Source organism: Perissodus microlepis, chromosome 19 (assembly GCF_051167445.1).
Source record: "Perissodus microlepis isolate ML-2025 ecotype Zambia chromosome 19, ASM5116744v1, whole genome shotgun sequence".
Lineage (NCBI taxonomy): Eukaryota > Metazoa > Chordata > Actinopteri > Cichliformes > Cichlidae > Perissodus > Perissodus microlepis.
This window is the reverse complement of record NC_140479.1, coordinates 17104752-17126316: the sequence shown is the minus strand read 5'-3', so window position 1 is coordinate 17126316 and position 21565 is coordinate 17104752. Positions and strand designations below refer to the sequence as shown.

The window sequence follows — 21565 nt, the reverse complement described above, 5'->3', positions numbered from 1 at the left end:
AGTGATTTATAAATCAAAGGTCAGCTTTTTATTGCTCTGGTTTGAAGGAAGAATTTCAAAACAGGGACACCGTAGGAAGTAGTGACACAGGGAATAACGCAGAGTGTTGTAACACTGTTATTTCTACAAATTGTTATTTTACTTTAAAACTCTGTGTAAATGTGACCTAGTTTTACACAATTATTAGGAAAATATTTTATCTGTCTCGATGCCTGTCAGCTCGTGGACCGCAGCATGGGAAGGATTTCGGTGACATTATCTACAGAGAAGCTTTTTAAAGTTTTAGTCATTGGGGATCTGGGGGTTGGGAAAAGCAACATTGTCATGCGTTATGTTAATAAACGCTTTGATGAAACATACAAAGCATCCATTGGAGTTGACTTTGCCCTAAAGACAATTGAATGGGATCCCAAGACAGTGGTGAGACTACAGCTTTGGGATATTGGAGGTGAGTTTCAAAACTATAAAGCAAATTCCTGTACAAAAATACTGGATGAACAGGCTAAATCTAATTTTATGCCATCTGTTATAAACTCTGTAGAAACTGTACTGCGACACTTCTGTGAAAACACGATTTAAAACGTTTCTCCAAAGCTTTTATCTGTTAACATTTTAAATGCAGTAAAGTAATATCTCGATACATTTATTTATATATAATGTGTATTTGAATAGAGTATACCAGAGATACACTCACTAGCCACTGCATTAGGTATACATGTTCTACATAATGCCTAATTGGCATGGCAGCAACTCAGTGCATTTAGGCATGTGAATGGTAAAGATGAACTGCTGAAGTTCAAACTGAGCATCAGAATTGGGAAGAAAAGTGATTTAAGTGACTTTTAATGTAGTACGGGTGTTGGTGCCAGACAGGCTGGTCTGAGTATTTCAGAAACTGCTGATTTACTGGGATTTTCCCTCAAAAACCATCTATAGGGTTTAGGGAGAATGGTCCAAAGAAGAGAAAATATCCAATGAGTGGCAGTTCTCTGGGTGAAAATGCCTTGATGAGGACAGCAGAGAGGCCAGACTCCTCTGAGCTAATAGGAAGACAACAGTAACTCAAATAACCACTTATTACAACCAAGATATTCAATGGCGCATCTGTGAATGAGCAATACATCAAACCTTGAAGCAGGTGGGCTTTAGCAGCAGAAGACCACACCCTGTGTAAAAACACTGAAGTTACAGTTTGCACTGGCGCACCAAAATTGGACATATTGGAAAAACATTTCCTGGTCTGATGACTTTTGATTTTTTCAGCAACCTTTGGAAGGTAGGTACAGAATTTGGAAACCTGGCTCCATTCTGCCTTTTCATCAACAATTCAGACTGGTTGTGGTTACTGTGGGTTATTTTTTGGCACATTTTGAGCCTCTTAGTTCCATTTTTTAAAGCCCACAGCCTACAGAGGATTGTTGTTGACCATGGCCACCCCTTTATGTCCACAGTGAACCCATCTTGTTGCGACTGCTTCCAGTCACAAATGTCACAAATCCAGTAGCAAGGTGTACTTAATGAAGTGGATGCTGAGTGTACATTTAAATTTAAAATGATAGAAAGTACACTTATTTGCCTAAAATATATTTTAAATAAACAAGAACTCTGCAGGAAAGCATTTTATTTGCACATAATATTCCAAAATTGCACATTTTTTTTAATTCATCCAAATCCATTTTTCCCCTGTGGAAATTATATTTTAGTTCTTTTTTGGTGACACAACTTTTATACACATTTTTAAAGTTAAATTTAAGTTTAAGTTTGCTGAATGTTTTAGTGCCTGGAAACTCAAGTCAAACTGCAGTGTTTTTGTGGGGTTTTTTTTATCCATTCTTTACTCAGAGCTAATTTTAATCCTAGCCAGTGTCCATGGAAACATACGATTTTATTTCAGAAAATTATCAGTAGTCTCTCAGTTCTTACATAACATTTAGGTTGCAGTCTGATTTGACATGATAATTCAGATCAAAAAGAAATAATAGCTGCCTATCCATGAGAAAAAAAGACACATTCCTACTTGCAGCCAGGTTTTATTAGAGGTTGAGCAAAAGGATCCATTACACACATAATTTTATTATCCCTCAAGGCCAAGAGAGGTTTAAGAACATGTCCAGAGTGTACTACAAAGAGGCGATGGGAGCAGTAGTGGTCTTTGACATTACAAACAGCTGCACCCTGGAGGCTGCCTCTGAGTGGAAGCAAGACCTGGATACCAAAGTGTGTCTTGACAGTGGCCAACCGATCCCTGCTGTACTGCTGGCCAACAAATGCGACCTGACGGGGAGGGATGGAGCCTTGGTGTCCTCTCTGGACAGCTTTTGTAAAGACAACGGCTTCCTGGGCTGGTTTGAGACTTCTGCTAAGGTTTGTGCAACCATAGAAGGGGAATATGTGCCTTCAGTAACAGTCAGTGTTGGCTGTTTAGAGGTAATAACATTAGGATATTCAGCAGATCATTAACTGATTATCTGAGGGTTTGGATTCTGTTTGACTAATTTAATAGATTTTATATCTAAAAATATTCATATTGCAAGTAAGCATACTGCATGAGATCCTGCATTAGACTTGCATGGGGGTATGCTTTATTGCATGTGTGAACTTTATCACTGCAGCTACTGCATATAACCTGTTCATATAAATATGTTAAAATATTAACACATGCAGCCAAAAACTTAACCCAGCGGATGCACGCACAATGTTCTAAATCGTGTTCTTCCCTGCTTTTTTTTTTTAGGAAGATATAAATATTGAAGAGGCAGGTGCCTTCCTTGTCAAACAAATAATGCTGTGTGACACCAGCCTGTCTGCTGAAGAGCACCACTGGGATAGGATCAAAGTGAACCAGACTCCCACGGAGAGTCAGAGTCAGTCACTGTGCTGCGGGAGATCACTGTTCTGAGACAAAGAGCCAAACTAAAGCTACTGCTGGTTAAACAGAACCTGACCTGTTTGTGGTGCTGGGACATGAATCCACAGCCACCTCAGTGAAGCTATGACAGAAAGCCACCAAGCTTCAGTAGCTTTATATTCATATTTCTGCTTTGCTGATTTTTCTCAATAATCTATGGACTGTGTGGGCTGCCTCATAAACACCTCTGTGGAGACAATGAGCTCATTCCTCTGATAAACCACTGATCCAGTCAGGATAATAAACAGACCAGCATGATACACATCCTGCTGGGAAAAGCCTGTGACACTCACTGCACAACCAAGACGTGCTAGTGAATGACCTACTATGATGAGGAGCCACATGCTATCTAATGTTTATTCCCATGCAGAAAAACAGCGAAAATGTATATTTCATGAAATTGTCCTCATCAAATGACACTTTATTTGATTGCAGCTTCCACTGTGCCTTCGTCTGTTATGCAACCCATTCATATAATTATCTCTTAATCACTTTTGCAGTAAGATGAGCTAAGACCCATGCATAAGCAAGGCATCTCAGATTGATATGGCCAAAAGCAGAGAAAAGCTATCAGCATGACCTGATTTTGGTGGAGAAAAGAGATTTGTGAAAATGCCTAGAGAGTACACAGTGTGCTATACTGGGAGCAGAGCATTTAGCATGTATCTAACAAATATCAGAAGAGTGAGTGTATGTGACTGTATGTGTCAATGAAGTAAAATATCAGCCACTAAATTCTGGCTGAGATTGAAATGAAACCATTTGGAAGTATTTAGAAAATGACAAGCTCATCCATTCATCGCACACCCTCGACAGGTTACCAGGCAAGTTCATTATTTCGTTAGTTTAGTTATTGCTACACTGCCTAAAGTAACTGGTTAATTCTACGTTGATCAACTTAACAAATATATTTCTTGCCTTTTACCTGTTTTTCATGAACAGTTTGTTCATTTAAATCATGTCACCATGACCTTTTTAAAGGCTTGTAAATTTTATGCTTTAATCAGTTACAAGGTGTTTTAACAGAATACATTTGAAATAATAACTTTTAAGTGAGTGGTTTCTTTTAATGCTATTAATGTGAAATTAAAGTGCCTTTAAAGTCGGACATTTAAACCAGTGCAATGTACAATACCTTGTCTTGCTCATTGACATGTTTTGTGTTGCTCAGGTTATTTTTGCACACCAATCTGTTCTTTGCTGTCCTGTAGTTTTACTTTTCGGTGTCCTTGCAGTGCAGCAAGGGAACTGTTCTACATCCTGCCGCTGGTTACCTTTTCAGAGTAGCATTTGTCCAAATTCAGCCACTCTCTCCAGATGTGTCATGAGAATGTATTTAACCTTGGAGTATAATCACATAATGTTTTGTTATATCAGCAGTTGTTGACGTGGCATTAATTTGCATTACCATAGATTTCCCCCAAAATAGATTAAAAAGTTAAAAATGGGCACCATAATTTCCCATATTTATCCAAACCCCCCCACAAATTCATCTGATCTCTACATGCTGATCAAAGGAGTTGCAGCATAAAAGCCAGCAAGGTAGTTTACCTCATGTGGCAATTGTGCCTGAGGCAAAACGATGGAAGAAGTAACACACAACTGCTAATTTTGGATGTATGTCCCAGTTTCTGGAGACCTACATTCAGAAGTCAAAGAGGGATGCTGGCCCCAATACTTTTTCACATCGGACACAAAAGCCCCGCTCCTTAACTTGTTTATAAATATGACAGTTTGAATGGATGGGAGCCTCACTCCCAGCAACAGATCCCATCACTTGTGCATTATTGATATTGCCCTGTTTTATCAGCCCTCCGGCGTGCATTTTCTCTGGCAGCTTCGTTCATATATTCATGACTGCATGACAATTTCAATTTAGTCAAACTTGTGAATAGGTTTATAAAGCGTAAAGCTTTGTGCATAGCTTTGCTGTGCCTCTCACTGTCTCCTATTGTGCCTTGTGTGACCCATTTTATGATGTCCTGTGTGGAAAAAGTCCTGGAATAGCAGACATTTGCAGACATTCTCCTGCACCTACATTATGTATGTTGATGTGCCCGAGTCCATAAATGCAAGAAAGGAAATGCTAGAATATGAATGAACCTACAATACCCTTTAAATTGACCACATCCTGTACCATCAAGGGGCTCCATGATGAGGGTCTGGAATCCTTACGTTGCTGTCCATGGTTCTGAATTTTTGTCACAAGGCGAGTTCTCAAACACAACAAAATACAGATTTAGAGGTTAATAGTTTTGCTAGTAGATGACGCCATCTAGTGCACAAAATATACCTGTGCAAAGACACTTTGAGAAGGGACACAAAGTGTTTTTTTCTTTTGTATTGTTGTCCACATCAACGCTGAGACAAACTGATTCTATCTGAAAATCCTGTTTCTGATTCTAAAGGGTTATTGGCAGTACTGAACCAGTCCTGATTCCCCCATCAACCACCAACATGTTTTGCTTCATCGCATCATGTTTCTGAATCAGATTTTTAAATTCGTAGCTACATTTGCTGCATTTAAGTGTTATCTATAGCAGTTTAAAGGATAAGCTAATCAGATGCTTTGCATGTAATGATCTGCAAAATAACCAGTGCCAAATGAAGCTACTACTTTTTTAAAAGCAATACTTAAAGTACCATAAAATGCAAATACTCAACTTTTTCCAGTTTTAGGTGAAGGCACGAAAAAATTTAAAAGTGCTCGGGAGATCAAGTCTGAAATTTGAGTTTCTCCATAATTTCTATTTTTGATTGTGATCAGTGCTGTTTGTCAAATCCACAAACTGCACTGAAAATGTTTTTATTTATATTATTTGGTATGCATTCTTTTTTTTTTCCAGCAGTATGAACAATTGAAGTTCATACAGTTATGGTAAAAATAAAGTACTCACTCTTTCTATTCTAAGGTTTTAGATATCAGGACATTATAAATAATACTAATAATGTGGTCCTTCAAGTTGGGCAAGTACAACCTCAGATAAACAACACATGACATATTACACCATGCCCTTATTTAACAAGAATTAAGCCAAAATGCAGAAGTAGACATACATGCAAAGTACATTCTCACAGGTTTCATAGGAATTACCTCTATAAACACAGGCGATTTGACAGAGACTACCTGAAAAACATGTAACATTACAGAAAATGCTCTGGGAGGTCCTTGTAGAGACTGTCCTGTAATTATAAATTTCCAATGTAAAGTTTTCATTACTTCACAGAAAATGTACTTTGGTGTAGTATGGATGGTAATAGGAGGTGGGGGTCTTTATCAATACCAAACGCTGAAGCAGTATAAAAAAAAGTAAATACTAAAACACTGAATATAATACAGCATATTAGTACAAATACCTCATACCAACTGTCAGACACAGTGGTAGTGGGCTGATGATGGTCACTGAGTTGACCATGAACTCCTCTTTATACTAAAGCATTTTGGAGTCGAATGTGAGACCATCTATCTGAAAGTCAAAGCTTTCTGAAATTAGGTAACGAAACAGGACAATGATCCAAAGCACAGCAGCACAGATTCTGAGTTAATAAATTAAGCTTAAGAAATGAGAATACAATATGTTTTGTTTTGTTTTTGCAACAGCCAACAGGTAACAAAGTGTCTAGAAGTCTATTATGTGTAGACAAAACACTGTAATCTTGTGTTAGATGCTTTTTTTTGTGCTTGAATGATTCATAAGTCTAAAATTACATCACTCCGAAAATGGTCAGGTACAAGAACTGGACTGGAAATGGACAAAAGAGCAGCAAAGCAAAGCTTTGACATTCAGAAAGTCTGGGCCATTGTACAAATTTACAAGAAAATCTGGCTCCTTGGAAGCAAAATATAGGAGCAGTTCAAGACTTTTTGCACAGTGTTGTATGTGATAAATTATTGAAAGTCAATACAAAATTTTTGACAGAATTATATCCAGAAAAGAACCAAAACTAAACAATGTCTTAAATCGAATTTACAAAAAGGCTCTGACGTTTTAAACGTGTATTGCTAAGGCCATGGCTTCAATGTCTCATTAGGTAAAATCGACAATTTTCTGTCTTTTGTGTCTTCCACGTGACTTTGTCAGGTGTACCATTTAAGGGGAGCTGCTTAATTCCTGAATCAGTTAAAATAAAACTATATGCTCACATGCGAAGTTTTTTTAATGGGCTAATTAAAAGAATGACATATCACAAAGGTGAATATTTAACCAGGTTTTCCAGCTTTGTGTCCAATTCTCTGCAGAGTCAAAATAACCTCAATCTTCTTCCTTGGGGAACATAAAGAATGAGGAAATACGGCCTATTTTTCAGACATGCACAATAGATTGGAATAGAATACCAGAGGAGTACCCTTATATCGCGTTTCAGTGGGAAAGGGCGTTAGTAAAAGATGCTTGTGGCTACATTGTCTCCCACTGTTTCCCTGCGTTATTTGTTTGCACTTTTATACCACTCTTCAAAGGTCTGACAGGTGTCACTAGGGTAAGGTTTTGCTTCCCTCCCAGCCCTCGAGCATTGAGGCTGCTCGGGACTCTTCTTTAGCCAGCAGGGGGCCGCAGGGCTATCTGAATTCCTTGTGTTGCTATGTAAATTTTTTTTTTTATACCTAAAAATTGTTTGAAGAGCTCACAACGCCAAAAACGTTAAGATTGTGGCAAAATTAAGGACTTTGTTTTTGAGGATTTTTTAAAATTATAATTTAATTTTGAGCCACACAAAATGACCATACATAGGTGTTTAGAAATAATAACACTCCCTCTATTAAACTTACAATAATTTAAGGATATTGATGTATTTTAAATTGGTTTAATTTGCTATGATAGCTATCAAAATGTATAACCTATTTATGCTCTTCTTTTTTCTCAGCAGGTGTCAACACAAGCAGTTTTAAAACGTTTTGTCAGCTCACATTCCGATCGAGGTCACCTAATCTGACGGGTCACGGAATACACTATAACACCGGTCCTGCATCCGGGTGACGGCAGAGCGCAGACTCAATCCCCGCTGCAGTTCACTGCGTTTCCGTAGCCACTTTGCTACCCGCTGAGCCCTGGTTGGGGAAGGAGCTGGCGGAAACGACTGATCCCGGTCGACTAAACGCCAAAGCTGGCAATATAAATGGCGCATTAGGGCTGCTATCGGAAGGGACTCTCTAAACCAATGTTCGTGACTCGGGCGCTTTTGGAGAATGCGTTGGCAACACCCTCCGTAACATGTGAGATGTATACAGAAAGGTATTAACTGTGCGTTATTTCGGCTAACTAGCTAGCAGCTACCCCCTTCTCTGTATCCAATTTATGGTAGCTCGCTTGATCTGTTTTCTGAACCGTCGCTTGTGTACCGGAGGAAAATGAAGAAGTTTAATATTCGGAAGGTGCTGGACGGCTTGACAGCGGCTTCTTCCTCCTCCTCCGCAACTGCTCAGCCGGGTACTCCCAGGGAAAACGATGTTGTCCAGGAGACTTTACAGTCGGAGCATTTTCAGCTTTGCAAGGTGGGTTTCCGTTAATAACAGCTAACATTAACGAACTGACAGTCAGATGACAGCAGCGTGACACAAAAAAAGAAAGGAAAAAACGCTGACTGCTTTTATTTCTGGATATTAATTTCATTATTTAGGATGGAAACCACTTGAATGTACACACACCAGATTTAAAGTCACACACTTGAACACTACAATGTGATTTATTTATATTTCATTATTTTTAGTCTATTTTAGCCAGCCCTGCCTTGATGTAGTCCATAGTGGGCTGTTTGCATTGCTCTGAATCTTTGAAACTGTATATTCGTCACTGTAAAATATCATAAAATTACAACACAACACTCACCCACCCCATTTGGACATTGCTCACTTCTATTCATGCTGGAGGTGCAGGTCTAACTTAGGTTTTAATGCGAGTTGTTGAGGGCAACATCTGCAGCCTGTATTTTGTTTATCATAATAATAGTGGATCCACTGCAAATTTCCCATGTTGTGTTTCAAAGGTGGTGAGAAGAACACTTTTTATTGCAAAAACTCCAACTCTAGTAAATATCCACCACCTCTCTTACCTTCAGCTAAACTTCTACTTGGATTTTTATACTAAGCCACCACTATCCACGAGTGCAGCAATCGCTTCAGAGCCTAATCTTTGTGGGTACAGTGCATAAGAGCATGTGAGTGAACAGCTTTGGCAAAATAAATAAATAAAACTGATCATTTAAATCATAACCTCACAGGTCACTACACAAGAGCTCCCCAGCCTTGTTTTTAATCATGCACGGTTTAGTAATGCAGACTGTTAGGGCTGCTTGGAAAGGTTTCGCCCACCAGCTTCAACTCCAGCTGGGAGCAGAACAGGTCAGGTCCCCGGGTTACAGGGCCATGGCATTACCTGTTATGTAATCCTGCTGCAAGCTGCAGAGAGCTTATGGATGATTGAGCAACATTTCCAACCTGAAACAATTGGGTTATAGATGCCTGATGATGATGATAATATTTTGGAGGATAAGCTACTGCAAGATTCTGACAATAAAAATGCAGCTCAAGGTTGTCATATTGAGCCTAAGACTGGATAAAAATTAATGTATTACTGTTGTTTTCCATGAGAAAGATATTTCAATAATGTTTATGCTTTATCTAATTTCTTTTAATAATAGAGAACATTTTCCACTTTGATGGATTGCATTTCTTGGAGATAATTTTTTTTAATGCCAGCTCGACTGTGTAGGAGATGATCGAATAGCTGGCTTAAGGTCTAATGTAAATTCTGCTTCTTCTTTTTTTCCTGCAGACTGTACGTCATGGCTTTCCATATCAACCATCCTCAATGGCTTTTGACCCCGTACAGAAAATCTTGGCCATTGGGACTCAGACTGGAGCTTTGAGGCTGTATCCTTTTTCCCACGTGAAGAGTCATGCAAGGAAAGTAAAGGTTAACTTTTTAAAAACAAACTCTCACCCACACAGTCGTTGCACACATGTGTAAGGAAAGTAAATCCGTGTCCAAGTTCCTGGAATCGTTTCCAGGAACATTTTTCCACTTAAGTTGCCATTCAGCATTCCACAAAGGCACGGGAGTTCACAGAGTAAATGATCCTTTCTGTCTATTGTCATCCAACGCTACAAAAAAAACAAACAAACAAAAAAAAGAATCTCCAAAACAAGCTAAAGGAATCTGAGTTCTTAGGCTTAGGATGTGTTTCTGTGCAACCAGCAGCCTCCTTCTCCTGGAGCACCCAGGCTCATTAGTGGTATCTCTGCAGTAGCATGAACAGCTCCTCTGCCATATGCCGAGGAGCCAACCTCATCAACTGTGCTGCCCAGTCAGTGCCAGGATGCCACTTCATATGTGCTGTAAACATAACTGGACTTGCACGACATGCACACACAATCAAGCTGCCACAGTGCTGTGTGGCCCCTCAGGCAGTTGGAAGTCAGTTTCGTATTTCTTTGTTTTGAAGGATCAAAATTTGCTTTTACAGCTAACATCCGTGACTCACAGCAGCAGAACTGCCCCTGGATTCCAGGCTATTAAACACTGCATGTGATAGTCTACTCATATCCAGGTTATGCCTTCAGGGCTGACCTATTAGTGTATCAGCTCAGGGTTTCCCTTTGTGCTGGTATCCTGCTTAAGAAGCCCACCTGCCTTGTTTAGATTTTCATTAAGTGGCTTTGTCCTCATCATTATCCACTCTCTAGATTAAGAGGGCATGCTGTTTTTTCACAGGGCTACTCCCACAGAACATACACTGCTTCCATGTTGTCCTAATGTGCAAGGTGGAGCTGATGGGATTACTGTCATTCAGGCAATTGGTCCATTTATCAAAAGATGGTCTGTATCGATCCACCTCACTGCCCCTGGAGTTTGGAACTGCTGCCACAGCTCAGTAGACATAAGCTCAATGAGGTGTCTACAAGCAATAAATGTCTGCTTTTACAAGATCTGCCTCTACTACAGCGTTTTAATCAGTGTGTAACTCTAGACATTTCCGTGCTCTTTCCAGTGCAGTTTTGGCAATTATAAAACCATCATATCTCGTGTTTAAGCACATGCAGATAATCTTTGTGTGCGGTGACCGTACACATCTTGAACTTTTTTAAAAACTAGACATCACGGTTGATCCAATAGCTGAGTACTTGGGATATATTTTGTTTGGTTGCCGATGCTATAAGCATAAGAGGTCCCTGGTTTGATACTGGCTTTTTCATTTGATGTGTGTCATTAGTGTAAAAGCACACATGTATAGACAAGCCAGCTCTCCTCTGACTGGCTGCACTTGGCAAACAGAATGTTTGAACAGCAGGTGGGTGGTTCTTCTGTGCTGTGTAGACATGGATGACTTCCTTAGATGACCACATTAGGGATATACTCACTCACTAACATTATACAGGGTGATGAGCAGAAAAAACCTAACATTTGAAGCTGTATTTTCTCCCTTCATACTTTAATTAGAGAACCCAATATAAATATATTAATTTGAACCTTTTGCAAAATCAGTATTTTATTAGGTAAAGGCTGGTCTGATCGTGGTAGAAGTCAGAATTTGTTTTTGAAGGTTTTCAGAGCAGAAATGCTGTACTTGCCTCACTACGCTGTAGTTCCTTCTTTTTTGGTATTAATATCTGCACTTGTAGAAAGACTGCTAAAGACATTATCAGTCTTCTATTGGTAAACTAGCATGAAAGGGAATTTCCTGTCATGCGTATCATCTGTTGACTTTGCGAGAAAACCTGCTGATGTTGAAATGCTGCGGTGAACCACAGTGGTTTACCAAACAGGGAAGTGTTGACGTTCATAGGGTATGACTGAAGTGTGTGATGTTTTTAGGGACATGGGGGGATATCCTTAAGAAGGTTACGAGAGCAAATTATTTGGCGTCTGCTGTGATATGTCAAACTTTGTGACATTAGGACTAAAGTGTGCTTTCCTTTCATACATGGGTAAAAAAAAAATGCATCTGCAGGGTTTTCGTCAGAAAAGTTAACCCCAGTGGCTTTGAGTGAGACACCCATAGTTTTGTTTAAATTATTTTAATGTTTGGTGCAGTAGCAGCAACAGTAGTCTAAAAAGACACATTAGCTACCTTAGTGGGTGTAGCTTATGTATTTAAAACTATTTCTGTTTTGTAGGCCCAGTGAGGGGTCAGTTTAGGTCAAGAGTGGGCCTTTAACTTTCCCAAGGGGCCACAATTTGGGCCTCATTGGAACATCTACTCTTGCTAGCAGCAGTTTATAAAGAGATAAAATTAATATTGAGCAGAATTGAGTTCAGCTCCACACCATTCCCAGTTTCTCACGTGGTCCCTTGGGAAGATGAATTTCCCACCCATGGCTTGTGCTATCCTGTGATGTGCTTACGGAGCTGCTATTGATTTCACGATTGATTACCAGATAATGTTTTTCTAAATTCTCAAAATGTATTTGATTTAATAGTATGACTGGAAATCTTAAAGTGCAGGTCAATGCAGTTGCTCAGAGAGTTGATCTATTCAGTAGGATGCACAAATAGAGACTTCCAATATTACCAATATTTTCTGTATATTTGTGTTGTTTGTGTGATTGATTTCCCCACTTTTGTGCCAAGGAAGTCGAAATCTTAATTACAAAATATAATGCTATTTAATAACGATAAAGCATTTTATTTAATCAGACAAAGCTAATATCCAGTCAGTTCATCGTTGTGTTGTCTTGCAGTCCAAAACGTTAATTAATTCAGGACAAGAAGCAGCAGGAACTCTTCACATCTCAAAAACTGGAACCTTGCAATCAACTAACTGATTACTCAACTTAAGAAGTTACTTAATTTAAGAGAAAAGCAAATCATATGAAAGTTACCATATGACCGACAGTGTGAGACAGGAACTAGCATTTTGATCTTTTTTGTTTTGTGGTGTGACCCATCTTCCTGTGTCCACACTGCCAATGAAATTAAGAAATAAAGAGAAACATGTGTTGTTGTATAGATGGTCTATTACTATGTAGATTATACCTGTGGCCCCTAAGCGTTTGATCATGTAGTGTGGCAGGAAGTTAGAAAAGAATGCACTCGCTCCCCGCAGTGATAACATCTTGTTGTGAGGTTCGTGTTAGTAATTTCCTGCTAGCCTAGAAAGTAGCTTTGCTCAGCAGTACTATTAACCTATATTGCAGCTGAATCAGTTTTACAATACTTACAGCGAAAAGTTGATAATCACTGGAAAACAGCACATACTTCGTGTTCACTGTTGCCGGGTTGCTTAAATGACCCCCACTGGATTACAGAAATATGGTGAAAACGCTGTTAAATATTACCATTCTTGGCTTTTCAGCTACCTCTCTGCTCTTATGCTCTTATTTATGCATCACCAGAGGGTATGCAATGGACTTAATGACACTTCCTCCTCGTTCATTGTGGACCTATGGAAACATGATAACCATTAATAATTTTGACAAATGTTGTACACAACCTGCAATGCCAGGAGCTAAAACTGGACACAAAGGTCGTGGGTGAATGTGAGTTCAGTTGCCCACAGCCTTCGACTGGCGCCAGCTAAAAAAGTCTTGACTCTAATAGTCTGAGTTTACCACTGTCATATAACGACCTGATGTCCACTGTTGAGCCCATCTTGAAACAGTGTCCTGAACCCCACCTTAGTTTGTTTAAGGAACTGAGGGATTGTTTGATCACTGCTTGCTTGTTTAATCCTGTACAGAATCATACTATTTGAGCCTTAAAATGGTTTTAATCAACATAGCTGCCAGTCTTTGGAGCATTTCTTTTGCATGCTAACATTAATAGTATGAGAAACACTGCACCTTTTTTTTGTCTCTGTGGTCTGTCTGTCTGTTCATAGACTGGCTGTATGATTAGTGCTTTTGTGGTTTCCTCCTCCTTTTGTGCTTGCATGCACAACTCAGTGCACATATGTCTCTGAGAGTGATTAGAGGCTAGTTGAAAGGATTTCCCCCAATTTCTCTTGTGATTATTCAGCTGCTTGTGAAAGTATTTTGGAGGTTTTTATCTGACGCGTTACAGCCCCGATGCTTACGTGGCAATGCGTCTGACTTTTGCACTGTTCATAATTTGTGATGCCCCGTGTCTTTTATTAGCTGAACGAGCAGCCTGATTGCTTCTGAATGGACAAATTAAGCAGGCAGAGAATCTCTAAGTTAAACTTAACAGTCCAATAGAGAGAGGTGAGTGTGAAGTTAATCATGCTGCCGTCACACTGGCTGACGCATGTGAATATATGAGGGAGACAGGGCCCACTGATTTTATTTATAACTCATCAGTTTAGTGTGTTACATGCTTTTGCCTGTGCCTTTTTAGGAATGCAAGTGGAAAATGTCAACTTCCATTTAGTTCAGAAAAAACAAACAAAGAACTTAAGAACCTTTGATTAGAAAAATCACAGAAGGCTGGAAATAGCAATTGTCACTTTCATCTTTTTGTATGAAATTATATTAGAAAAGCTGCAGCATTTTTAAAATAGGTTTTCCTCGATTTCTGCATGAACCTTCCTGGCACCTTTCCAGTTTTCTTTGACTGAGCAAACTTTTAGCTTTGGCTGTGCAGGGGTGGAGTGCTACTGTCAGCACGAGAGCAACGCTGCTGTCATCCAGCTCCAGTTCCTGATCAACGAGGTTTGTTGTCATTACCTGTTCCTTGTGTCCTTGTTTGATTTTTCTCTCTCCTCCTCCTCACCACCTCTTCGCTCCCAGCCTGTTCACTCCTCTCCTCACACGCCCAGCCATGAATCTATTGATGAATGTGCTTTTATACATCGATTAAAAGTAATGCTAGTGGTGTAACCTGTATTCATTTCATTTCAGTTCAATTCAGTTGACTTTACTTGAATATTGTCTCTTTGAGCTAATTTTACTTCAGCACACTTTATACTGTAGAGTCTACGAGCTTTATATCACATGCTTGTGATACAGCCCTATAAAGTGTCAATGCCAAGCCACATGATGTTTTCTCAACGCAAATAACTGCTCTGTTTATCACCGTCACTACAGGGGGCGCTGGTGAGTGCCTTAGCTGATGACAGCATCCACCTGTGGAACCTGAGGCAAAAAATCCCTGCTATCCTGCATTCGCTCAAGTTTAACAGGGAGAGGTACAGTAATGTGTTTGTTTGTCTGCTGCTGTATTTGCTGCAACACTGCATCTGATGTGAACAAAATTTGCCTTCACAGCTGGCCACATGCTGTGGGCTGCACCAGCTGTTTTTAGCCAATAAGGAAAATCTGTGACTAATGGTTCAGTGTTGGGGGGGGGGGTATTAACAATGCATCAAATTACTACATTTTAGAAGGAATGTGGCACCCACAGATTTTTATCACCCAGCTTTGCAATTTTTCTCAGCTCATTATTTGGATTTTTGGCCTGCAGATTTTTTTTTCCCTCTCTCTGTTCAGACCCTCTTTCAAATGTAGCAGAAATTTTATGTTGGCCAGAAGGACATTATAATAATGCTACAGGAACACCGTAAACATAAGGTGATCCCACCCAGGGGTGCGGCTATCTGCTGCTGACTTGGTGTTCACCGCAGTGTATAAGGGATCATCTGTGCCAAGAGCCAATCGGTATACTGAATAATGAGATGCTGTGATGTGTTTTTATTGTTGTTATATTGAAGTTTTATATGTGTGTATGTATGAATGTGGGTTGATGTGAAGGGATTTGATTCATTTTGTTTATTGCTTAGTGAACTGAAGACAATTTTCCATTGATGTTGATTCAATTCAATTCAATTTTATTTATATAGCGCCAAATCACAACAAAAGTCGCCTCAAGGCGCTTCATAGATACAGAGAAAAACCCAACAATCATATGACCCCCTATGAGCAAGCACTTTGGCGACAGTGGGAAGGAAAAACTCCCTTTTAACAGGAAGAAACCTCCGGCAGAACCAGGCTCAGGGAGGGGCGGCCATCTGCTGCGACCGGTTGGGGTGAGAGAAGGAAGACAGGATAAAAGACATGCTGTGGAAGAGAGACAGAGGTTAATAACAGATATGATTCAATGCAGAGAGGTCTATTAATACATAGTGAGTGAGAAAGGTGACTGGAAAGGAAAAACTCAATGCATCTTGGGAATCCCCCGGCAGCCTACGTCTATTGCAGCATAACTAAGGGAGGATTCAGGGTCACCTGGTCCAGCCCTAACTATATGCTTTAGCAAAAAGGAAAGTTTTAAGCCTAATCTTAAAAGTAGAGATAGTTTCTGTCTCCCGAATCCAAACTGGAAGCTGGTTCCACAGAAGAGGGGCCTGAAAACTGAAGGCTCTGCCTCCCATTCTACTTTTAAATACTCTAGGAACAACAAGTAGGCCTGCAGAGCGAGAGCGAAGTGCTCTAATAGGGTGATATGGTACTACAAGGTCATTAAGATAAGATGGGGCCTGATTATTTAAGACCTTGTATGTGAGGAGCAGGATTTTGAATTCAATTCTGGACTTAACAGGAAGCCAATGAAGGGAAGCCAAAACAGGAGAAATATGCTCTCTCCTTCTAGTCCCTGTCAGTACTCTTGCTGCAGCATTTTGGATTAGCTGAAGGCTTTTCAGTGAGTTTTTTGGACATCCTAATAATAATGAATTACAGTAGTCCAGCCTGGAAGTAATAAATGCATGAACTAGTTTTTCAGCGTCACTCTGAGACAGGATTTTTCTAATTTTAGAGATGTTGCGCAAATGGAAGAAAGCAGTCTTACATATTTGTTTAATATGTGCGTTGAAGGACATGTCCTGGTCAAAAATGACTCCAAGGTTCCTCACAGCGTTACTTGAGGCCAAGGTAATGCCATCCAGAGTATGAATCTGGTTAGATACCATATTTCTAAGATTTTCAGGGCCGAGTACAATAACCTCAGTTTTATCTGAATTAAGAAGCAGAAAGTTAGCGGCCATCCAGGTCTTTATGTCTTTAAGACATTCCTGCAGTTTAACTAATTGGTGTGTGTTATCTGGCTTCATGGACAGATAGAGCTGGGTGTCATCTGCATAGCAGTGAAAATGTATGCTATGTCTTCTAATGATGCTGCCTAAGGGAAGCATGTATAATGTAAACAGAATTGGTCCTAGCACTGAACCCTGTGGAACTCCATAATTAACCTCAGTGTGTGAAGAGGACTCTCCATTTACATGCACAAATTGGAGTCTATTAGATAGATATGATACAAACCACTGCAGTGCAGTACCTGTAATACCTACAGCATGTTCTAATCGCTCTAATAGGATATTATGGTCGACAGTATCGAACGCTGCACTGAGGTCTAGCAGGACAAGCACAGAGATGAGTCCACTGTCAGAGGCCATAAGAAGATCATTTGTAACCTTCACTAAAGCTGTTTCTGTGCTGTGATGAGCTCTGAAACCTGACTGAAACTCTTCAAATAAACCATTCCTCTGCAGATGATCTGTTAGCTGTTTGACAACTACTCTTTCAAGGATTTTTGATATGAAAGGAAGGTTGGAGATTGGCCTATAATTAGCTAAGACTGCTGGGTCTAGAGATGGCTTTTTGAGTAAAGGTTTAACCACAGCCAGCTTGAAGGCCTGTGGTACATAGCCGACCATTAGAGATAGGTTGATCATATTTAAGATCGAAGAATTAATCAATGGCAGGACTTCCTTGAGCAGTTTTGTAGGAATGGGGTCTAAAAGACACGTTGATGGTTTGGAGGAAGTAATTATTGAAGTTAACTCAGAAAGATCAATTGGAGAAAAAGAGTCTAACTTAACATCAATGGTACTAAGAGTAGCTGTAGATAATATTACATCTGTGGGATGATTACTGGTAATTTTTTCTCTAATGATAAAAATTTTATTTGTGAAGAAGTTCATGAAGTCATTACTAGTTAACGTTAAAGGGATGGTTGGCTCAACAGAGCTCTGACTGTTTGTCAGCCTGGCTACAGTGCTGAAGAGAAACCTGGGGTTGTTCTTATTTTCTTCAATCAGTGATGAATAGTAAGATGTTCTGGCTTTGCGGAGGGCTTTCTTATAAAGCAGCAAACTATTTCTCCAGGCTAAATGATGATCCTCTAAATTTGTGACACGCCATTTCCTCTCCAGATTACGAGTCATCTGCTTTAGGGTACGTGTTTGAGAATTATACCACGGAGTCAGGTACTTCTGATCAGAGACCTTAGTTTTCACTGGAGCTACAGTATCCAGAGTCGTACGTAGTGAGGAGGTGAAATTATTAACAAGATAATCGACCTCTGTTGGGGTAGCGTTCAGATAGCTGCTCTGCTCTGTGTTGGTACAGGGCATTGAAGATGATAACAGTGGGTGGATTATATTCTTAAACTTAGTTACAGCGCTTTCAGAAAGACATCTACTTTGATAAAATCTACTCTCCACCGCTGTGTAATCAATTATTGTAAATGTAAATGTTATCAGGAAATGATCAGACAGGAGAGGGTTTTCAGGAAACACTGTTAAATGTTCAGTTTCTATGCCATATGTTAAAACAAGATCTAGAGTGTGATTAAAGTGGTGGGTGGGTTCTTTTACATTTTGAGAGAAGCCAATTGAGTCTAATAACAGACTAAATGCCATGTTGAGGCTGTCATTTTTAGCATCTACATGGATGTTAAAATCACCCACAATAATTATTTTATTTGAGCTCAGAACTAAATTAGATATAAAGTCTGAGAAATCAGACAGAAACTCTGTGTAAGGCCCAGGTGGACGATAGATGATAACAAGTAAGACTGGTTTCTGAGTTTCACAGCTGGGGTGGACAATGTTAAGCATCAGGCTTTCAAATGAATTAAAAGTCTGTCTTGGTCTTTCATTAATTAATAGGCTGGTGTGAAAAATTGCTGCCACACCGCCCCCTCGGCCTGTGCTTCGAGGTTTCTGGTAGTTAGAATGACTCGGGGGTGTTGATTCATTTAAACTAACATAATCATCCTGCTGCAACCAGGTTTCTGTAAGGCAGAGTAAATCAATTTGTTGATCAATTATTAAGTCATGTACTAACAGAGACTTGGAGGAGAGAGACCTAATATTTAATAATCCACATTTCACTGTTTTACTCTTTGGTTCAGATGTGGATACTGTATTGTTCTTTCTTTTTGATTGTTTATGTTTAAGTTGTTTGTTGCTGGTTTTTAGTTTGTTTTTTGTCTTTTTGGAAGCTGACACAGTCTCTATGGAGATGGGTTTTTGGGGGGGTAGCAGGAGGAGAGAAGCTGCAGAGAGGCGTGTAAGACTGCAACTCTGATTCCTGGTCCCAACTCTGGATAGTCATATTTTGGGGGGTTTAATAAATTTGTCCATATTTCTAGAAATGAGAGCTGCTCCATCCAAAGTGGGATGGATGCCGTCTCTCCTAACAAGACCAGGTTTCCTCCAGAAGGTTTGCCAATTATCTATGAAGCCCACATCGTTTCTGGGACACCACTCAGACAGCCAGCAATTTAAGGAGAACATGCGGCTAAACATGTTCTGTCCTGGTCTGATTGGGGAGGGGACCAGAGAAAACTACAGAGTCCGACATTGTTTTAGCAAAGTTGCACATCGATTCAATATTGATTTTAGTGACCTCCGATTGGCGTAACCGGGTGTCATTACTGCCGACGTGAATTATGATTTTACTGAATTTACGTTTACCCTTAGCCAGCAGTTTTAAATTTCCTTCAATGTCGCCTGCTCTGGCCCCTGGAAGACAATTGACTATGGTTGCCGGTGTCTCTAGCTTCACATGTCTGAGAACAGAATCACCAATTACCAGAGTTTGACCCCCGGCGGGTGTGTCACCGAGTGGGGAAAAACGGTTAGACACATGAACGGGTTGGTGGTGTACCTGGGGCTTCTGTTTAGGACTATGCTTCCTCCTCACCGTGACCCAGCCGCCCTCTTTCCCCAGCTGCTTGGGGTCTGCCGGGGAACAGCTAGCGGGGCCTACGCTATCTTCGGCTGCACCAGCTACAGGGGCCTGGCTAGCTACGGGTGAATGAAGGGTGCGAAGCCGAGTCTCCAATTCAGTAATCCTGGCCTCCAGAGCTGCAAATATGCTACATTTGTTACAGATATCATTACTGCTAAAGGAGGCCGAGGAGTAACTAAACATCTGACACAATGAGCAAGAAAGTGCAGGAGGGACAGGTGAAGTAGCCATGGTGCTAACGAGTCGGCTACGAGCTAAGCTAAGCTAGCGAAACAGTACAGAGACAGTGAGTGAATACTTTGGCTATAAATTAGGTAGTGAGTACACAGAAAGTGTGCTTCGGATGAAGCACGTGAAGATTATACTATGAAAGAAGAATGTATTTAAAAGTTGTTAATTAAATTGCTAAGCAAATAAGCTACTCAGAAACACCACTGTGTTTGAGCAGGAACAGGAAGTGATACTCTACCGCAGAGCGAGCGAACACCAAGTGACAGCGCCACCAAGAGATCAAGAGATACAGACAAGCTCCTGATAATAAAGTTATTGTATTCTATAATCCAGTGAGACATATGAAATGGCACTGAAATGGCAAGACAAAATGAGCAGTAAACTGACTTAAATGGCAGTATATTTTGACTGTGTGCTACTTTTCCTTTCATTTAACAGCTGCTACAGATATTTTGCAGCATCTTGGTGGTTTAAACCATCAGGTCTGTTAAAAGAAACACCACACTTTTTGTTAAGTCAGTATTTCCAAGTTCATTTAAAAATGACTCCAGATTTCCTCTGAAAAAAAAAATCACAATTAAGGTACAGACTAATAGCAAAAGACAAAACATTTTTGCAGGTTCATTCTATTTCAGATAGTAACTGTTGTGTATGACTGGATTCTTCTTTCACCCAGTTGAGAATAGGCAACAGTATTTACTCTGCTGTTCCCCCCAACTGATCTATATATAGTCTGGCTTCATTAGTGTGACACAGTGCAAGGCCTTTGTAATTAAATCTTACTCACTTGCTTCTTCTTCCAGTTGGACCAGCGTGATTAGGGACAAGGGTAACCATCTGATGCCAACTGAGTCATGAGATAATAAAAAGCCTGGTTGTGATGGATCTTGATCTCTTCCAGAATCACATACTGCCACCTGCCCTTCCAGAGCAAATGGCTGTACATCGGCACAGAAAGAGGAAACATCCACATTGTCAACGTGGAGTCCTTCACTCTCTCAGGCTACGTTATTATGTGGAACAAAGCCATCGAACTGTGAGTCTGTATTTCACAACTACACCCCTCCTCCCTTTACTCACTCGCTATTTGCATATCTTCTTTGTGCAGTTGACACTCGACCAGGAAACTCAAAATTGCAAAGGAATGCGGTTGCCGGCACTTGCAGAAACAGTTAGTCCTGTAAGCTGAGAATACTGTAGCTCTGATTGGTATGAGGGCGGTATGGAGGTGGTGATTGTGCCATGCCAGGACTTGCAGTTGAGACTTCTGGAGGTGTTTGCTGCCAGATTTAACAGAACATCTCTGATAGGAAGTGCCCACTTCATAACCCCAGTGACCCATCCTGTGTCACCCACTCCCTCGTGTAAACACCCACTGTAAAGTTTGCAAAGAATTTTACATCACATCCTGCATCTTCTGAGGGGTTCCCATTTAATGTCACTTGCAGGTGTATGATCGTGGTGGATAAAATCACTATCAGTATCTTTTCTGGTTATGATAGCATTTCTGTGTATCGAATACAGGTTTTCCCAGCACACGGGAATTTAAAGTGATCATT

General features: G+C 40.2%; 2 protein-coding genes and 1 long non-coding RNA gene across 9 annotated transcripts in view; 2 read left to right on the top strand and 1 right to left on the bottom strand.

Annotated features, from left to right (window-relative positions):
* Nucleotides 1-40: 40 nt before the first annotated feature.
* On the top strand, nucleotides 41-3931 carry rab32b (RAB32b, member RAS oncogene family). Its single transcript, XM_084914050.1, has 3 exons — nucleotides 41-448; nucleotides 2087-2364; nucleotides 2735-3931. Exons 1-3 carry the CDS (start codon nucleotides 235-237, stop codon nucleotides 2897-2899), a joined length of 657 nt encoding a protein of 218 aa, XP_084770176.1. The 5' UTR covers nucleotides 41-234; the 3' UTR covers nucleotides 2900-3931.
* Nucleotides 3932-7868: 3937 nt separating this feature from the next.
* stxbp5b (syntaxin binding protein 5b (tomosyn)) overlaps nucleotides 7869-21565 on the top strand; it is a 33223-nt gene continuing 19526 nt past the window's right edge. Inside the window, exons 1-5 of one of the 7 annotated variants that reach the window (XM_084915631.1) lie at nucleotides 7869-8399; nucleotides 9679-9776; nucleotides 14432-14513; nucleotides 14889-14989; nucleotides 20908-21042. In XM_084915631.1, coding sequence (XP_084771757.1) covers nucleotides 8256-8399; nucleotides 9679-9776; nucleotides 14432-14513; nucleotides 14889-14989; nucleotides 20908-21042 — 560 coding nt within the window. In that variant the 5' untranslated portion in view covers nucleotides 7869-8255. The remainder of the gene's footprint in view (nucleotides 8400-9678; nucleotides 9777-14431; nucleotides 14514-14888; nucleotides 14990-20907; nucleotides 21043-21565) is intronic. The other 6 variants (XR_014798704.1, XM_084915625.1, XM_084915626.1 and 3 more) reach the window with 6 other exon arrangements.
* On the bottom strand, nucleotides 15608-20912 carry LOC146365760 (uncharacterized). Its single transcript, XR_014798705.1, has 2 exons — nucleotides 20794-20912; nucleotides 15608-15857 (listed from the first exon to the last, which is right to left on the bottom strand). It is a non-coding gene; the product is annotated as an uncharacterized LOC146365760 (long non-coding RNA).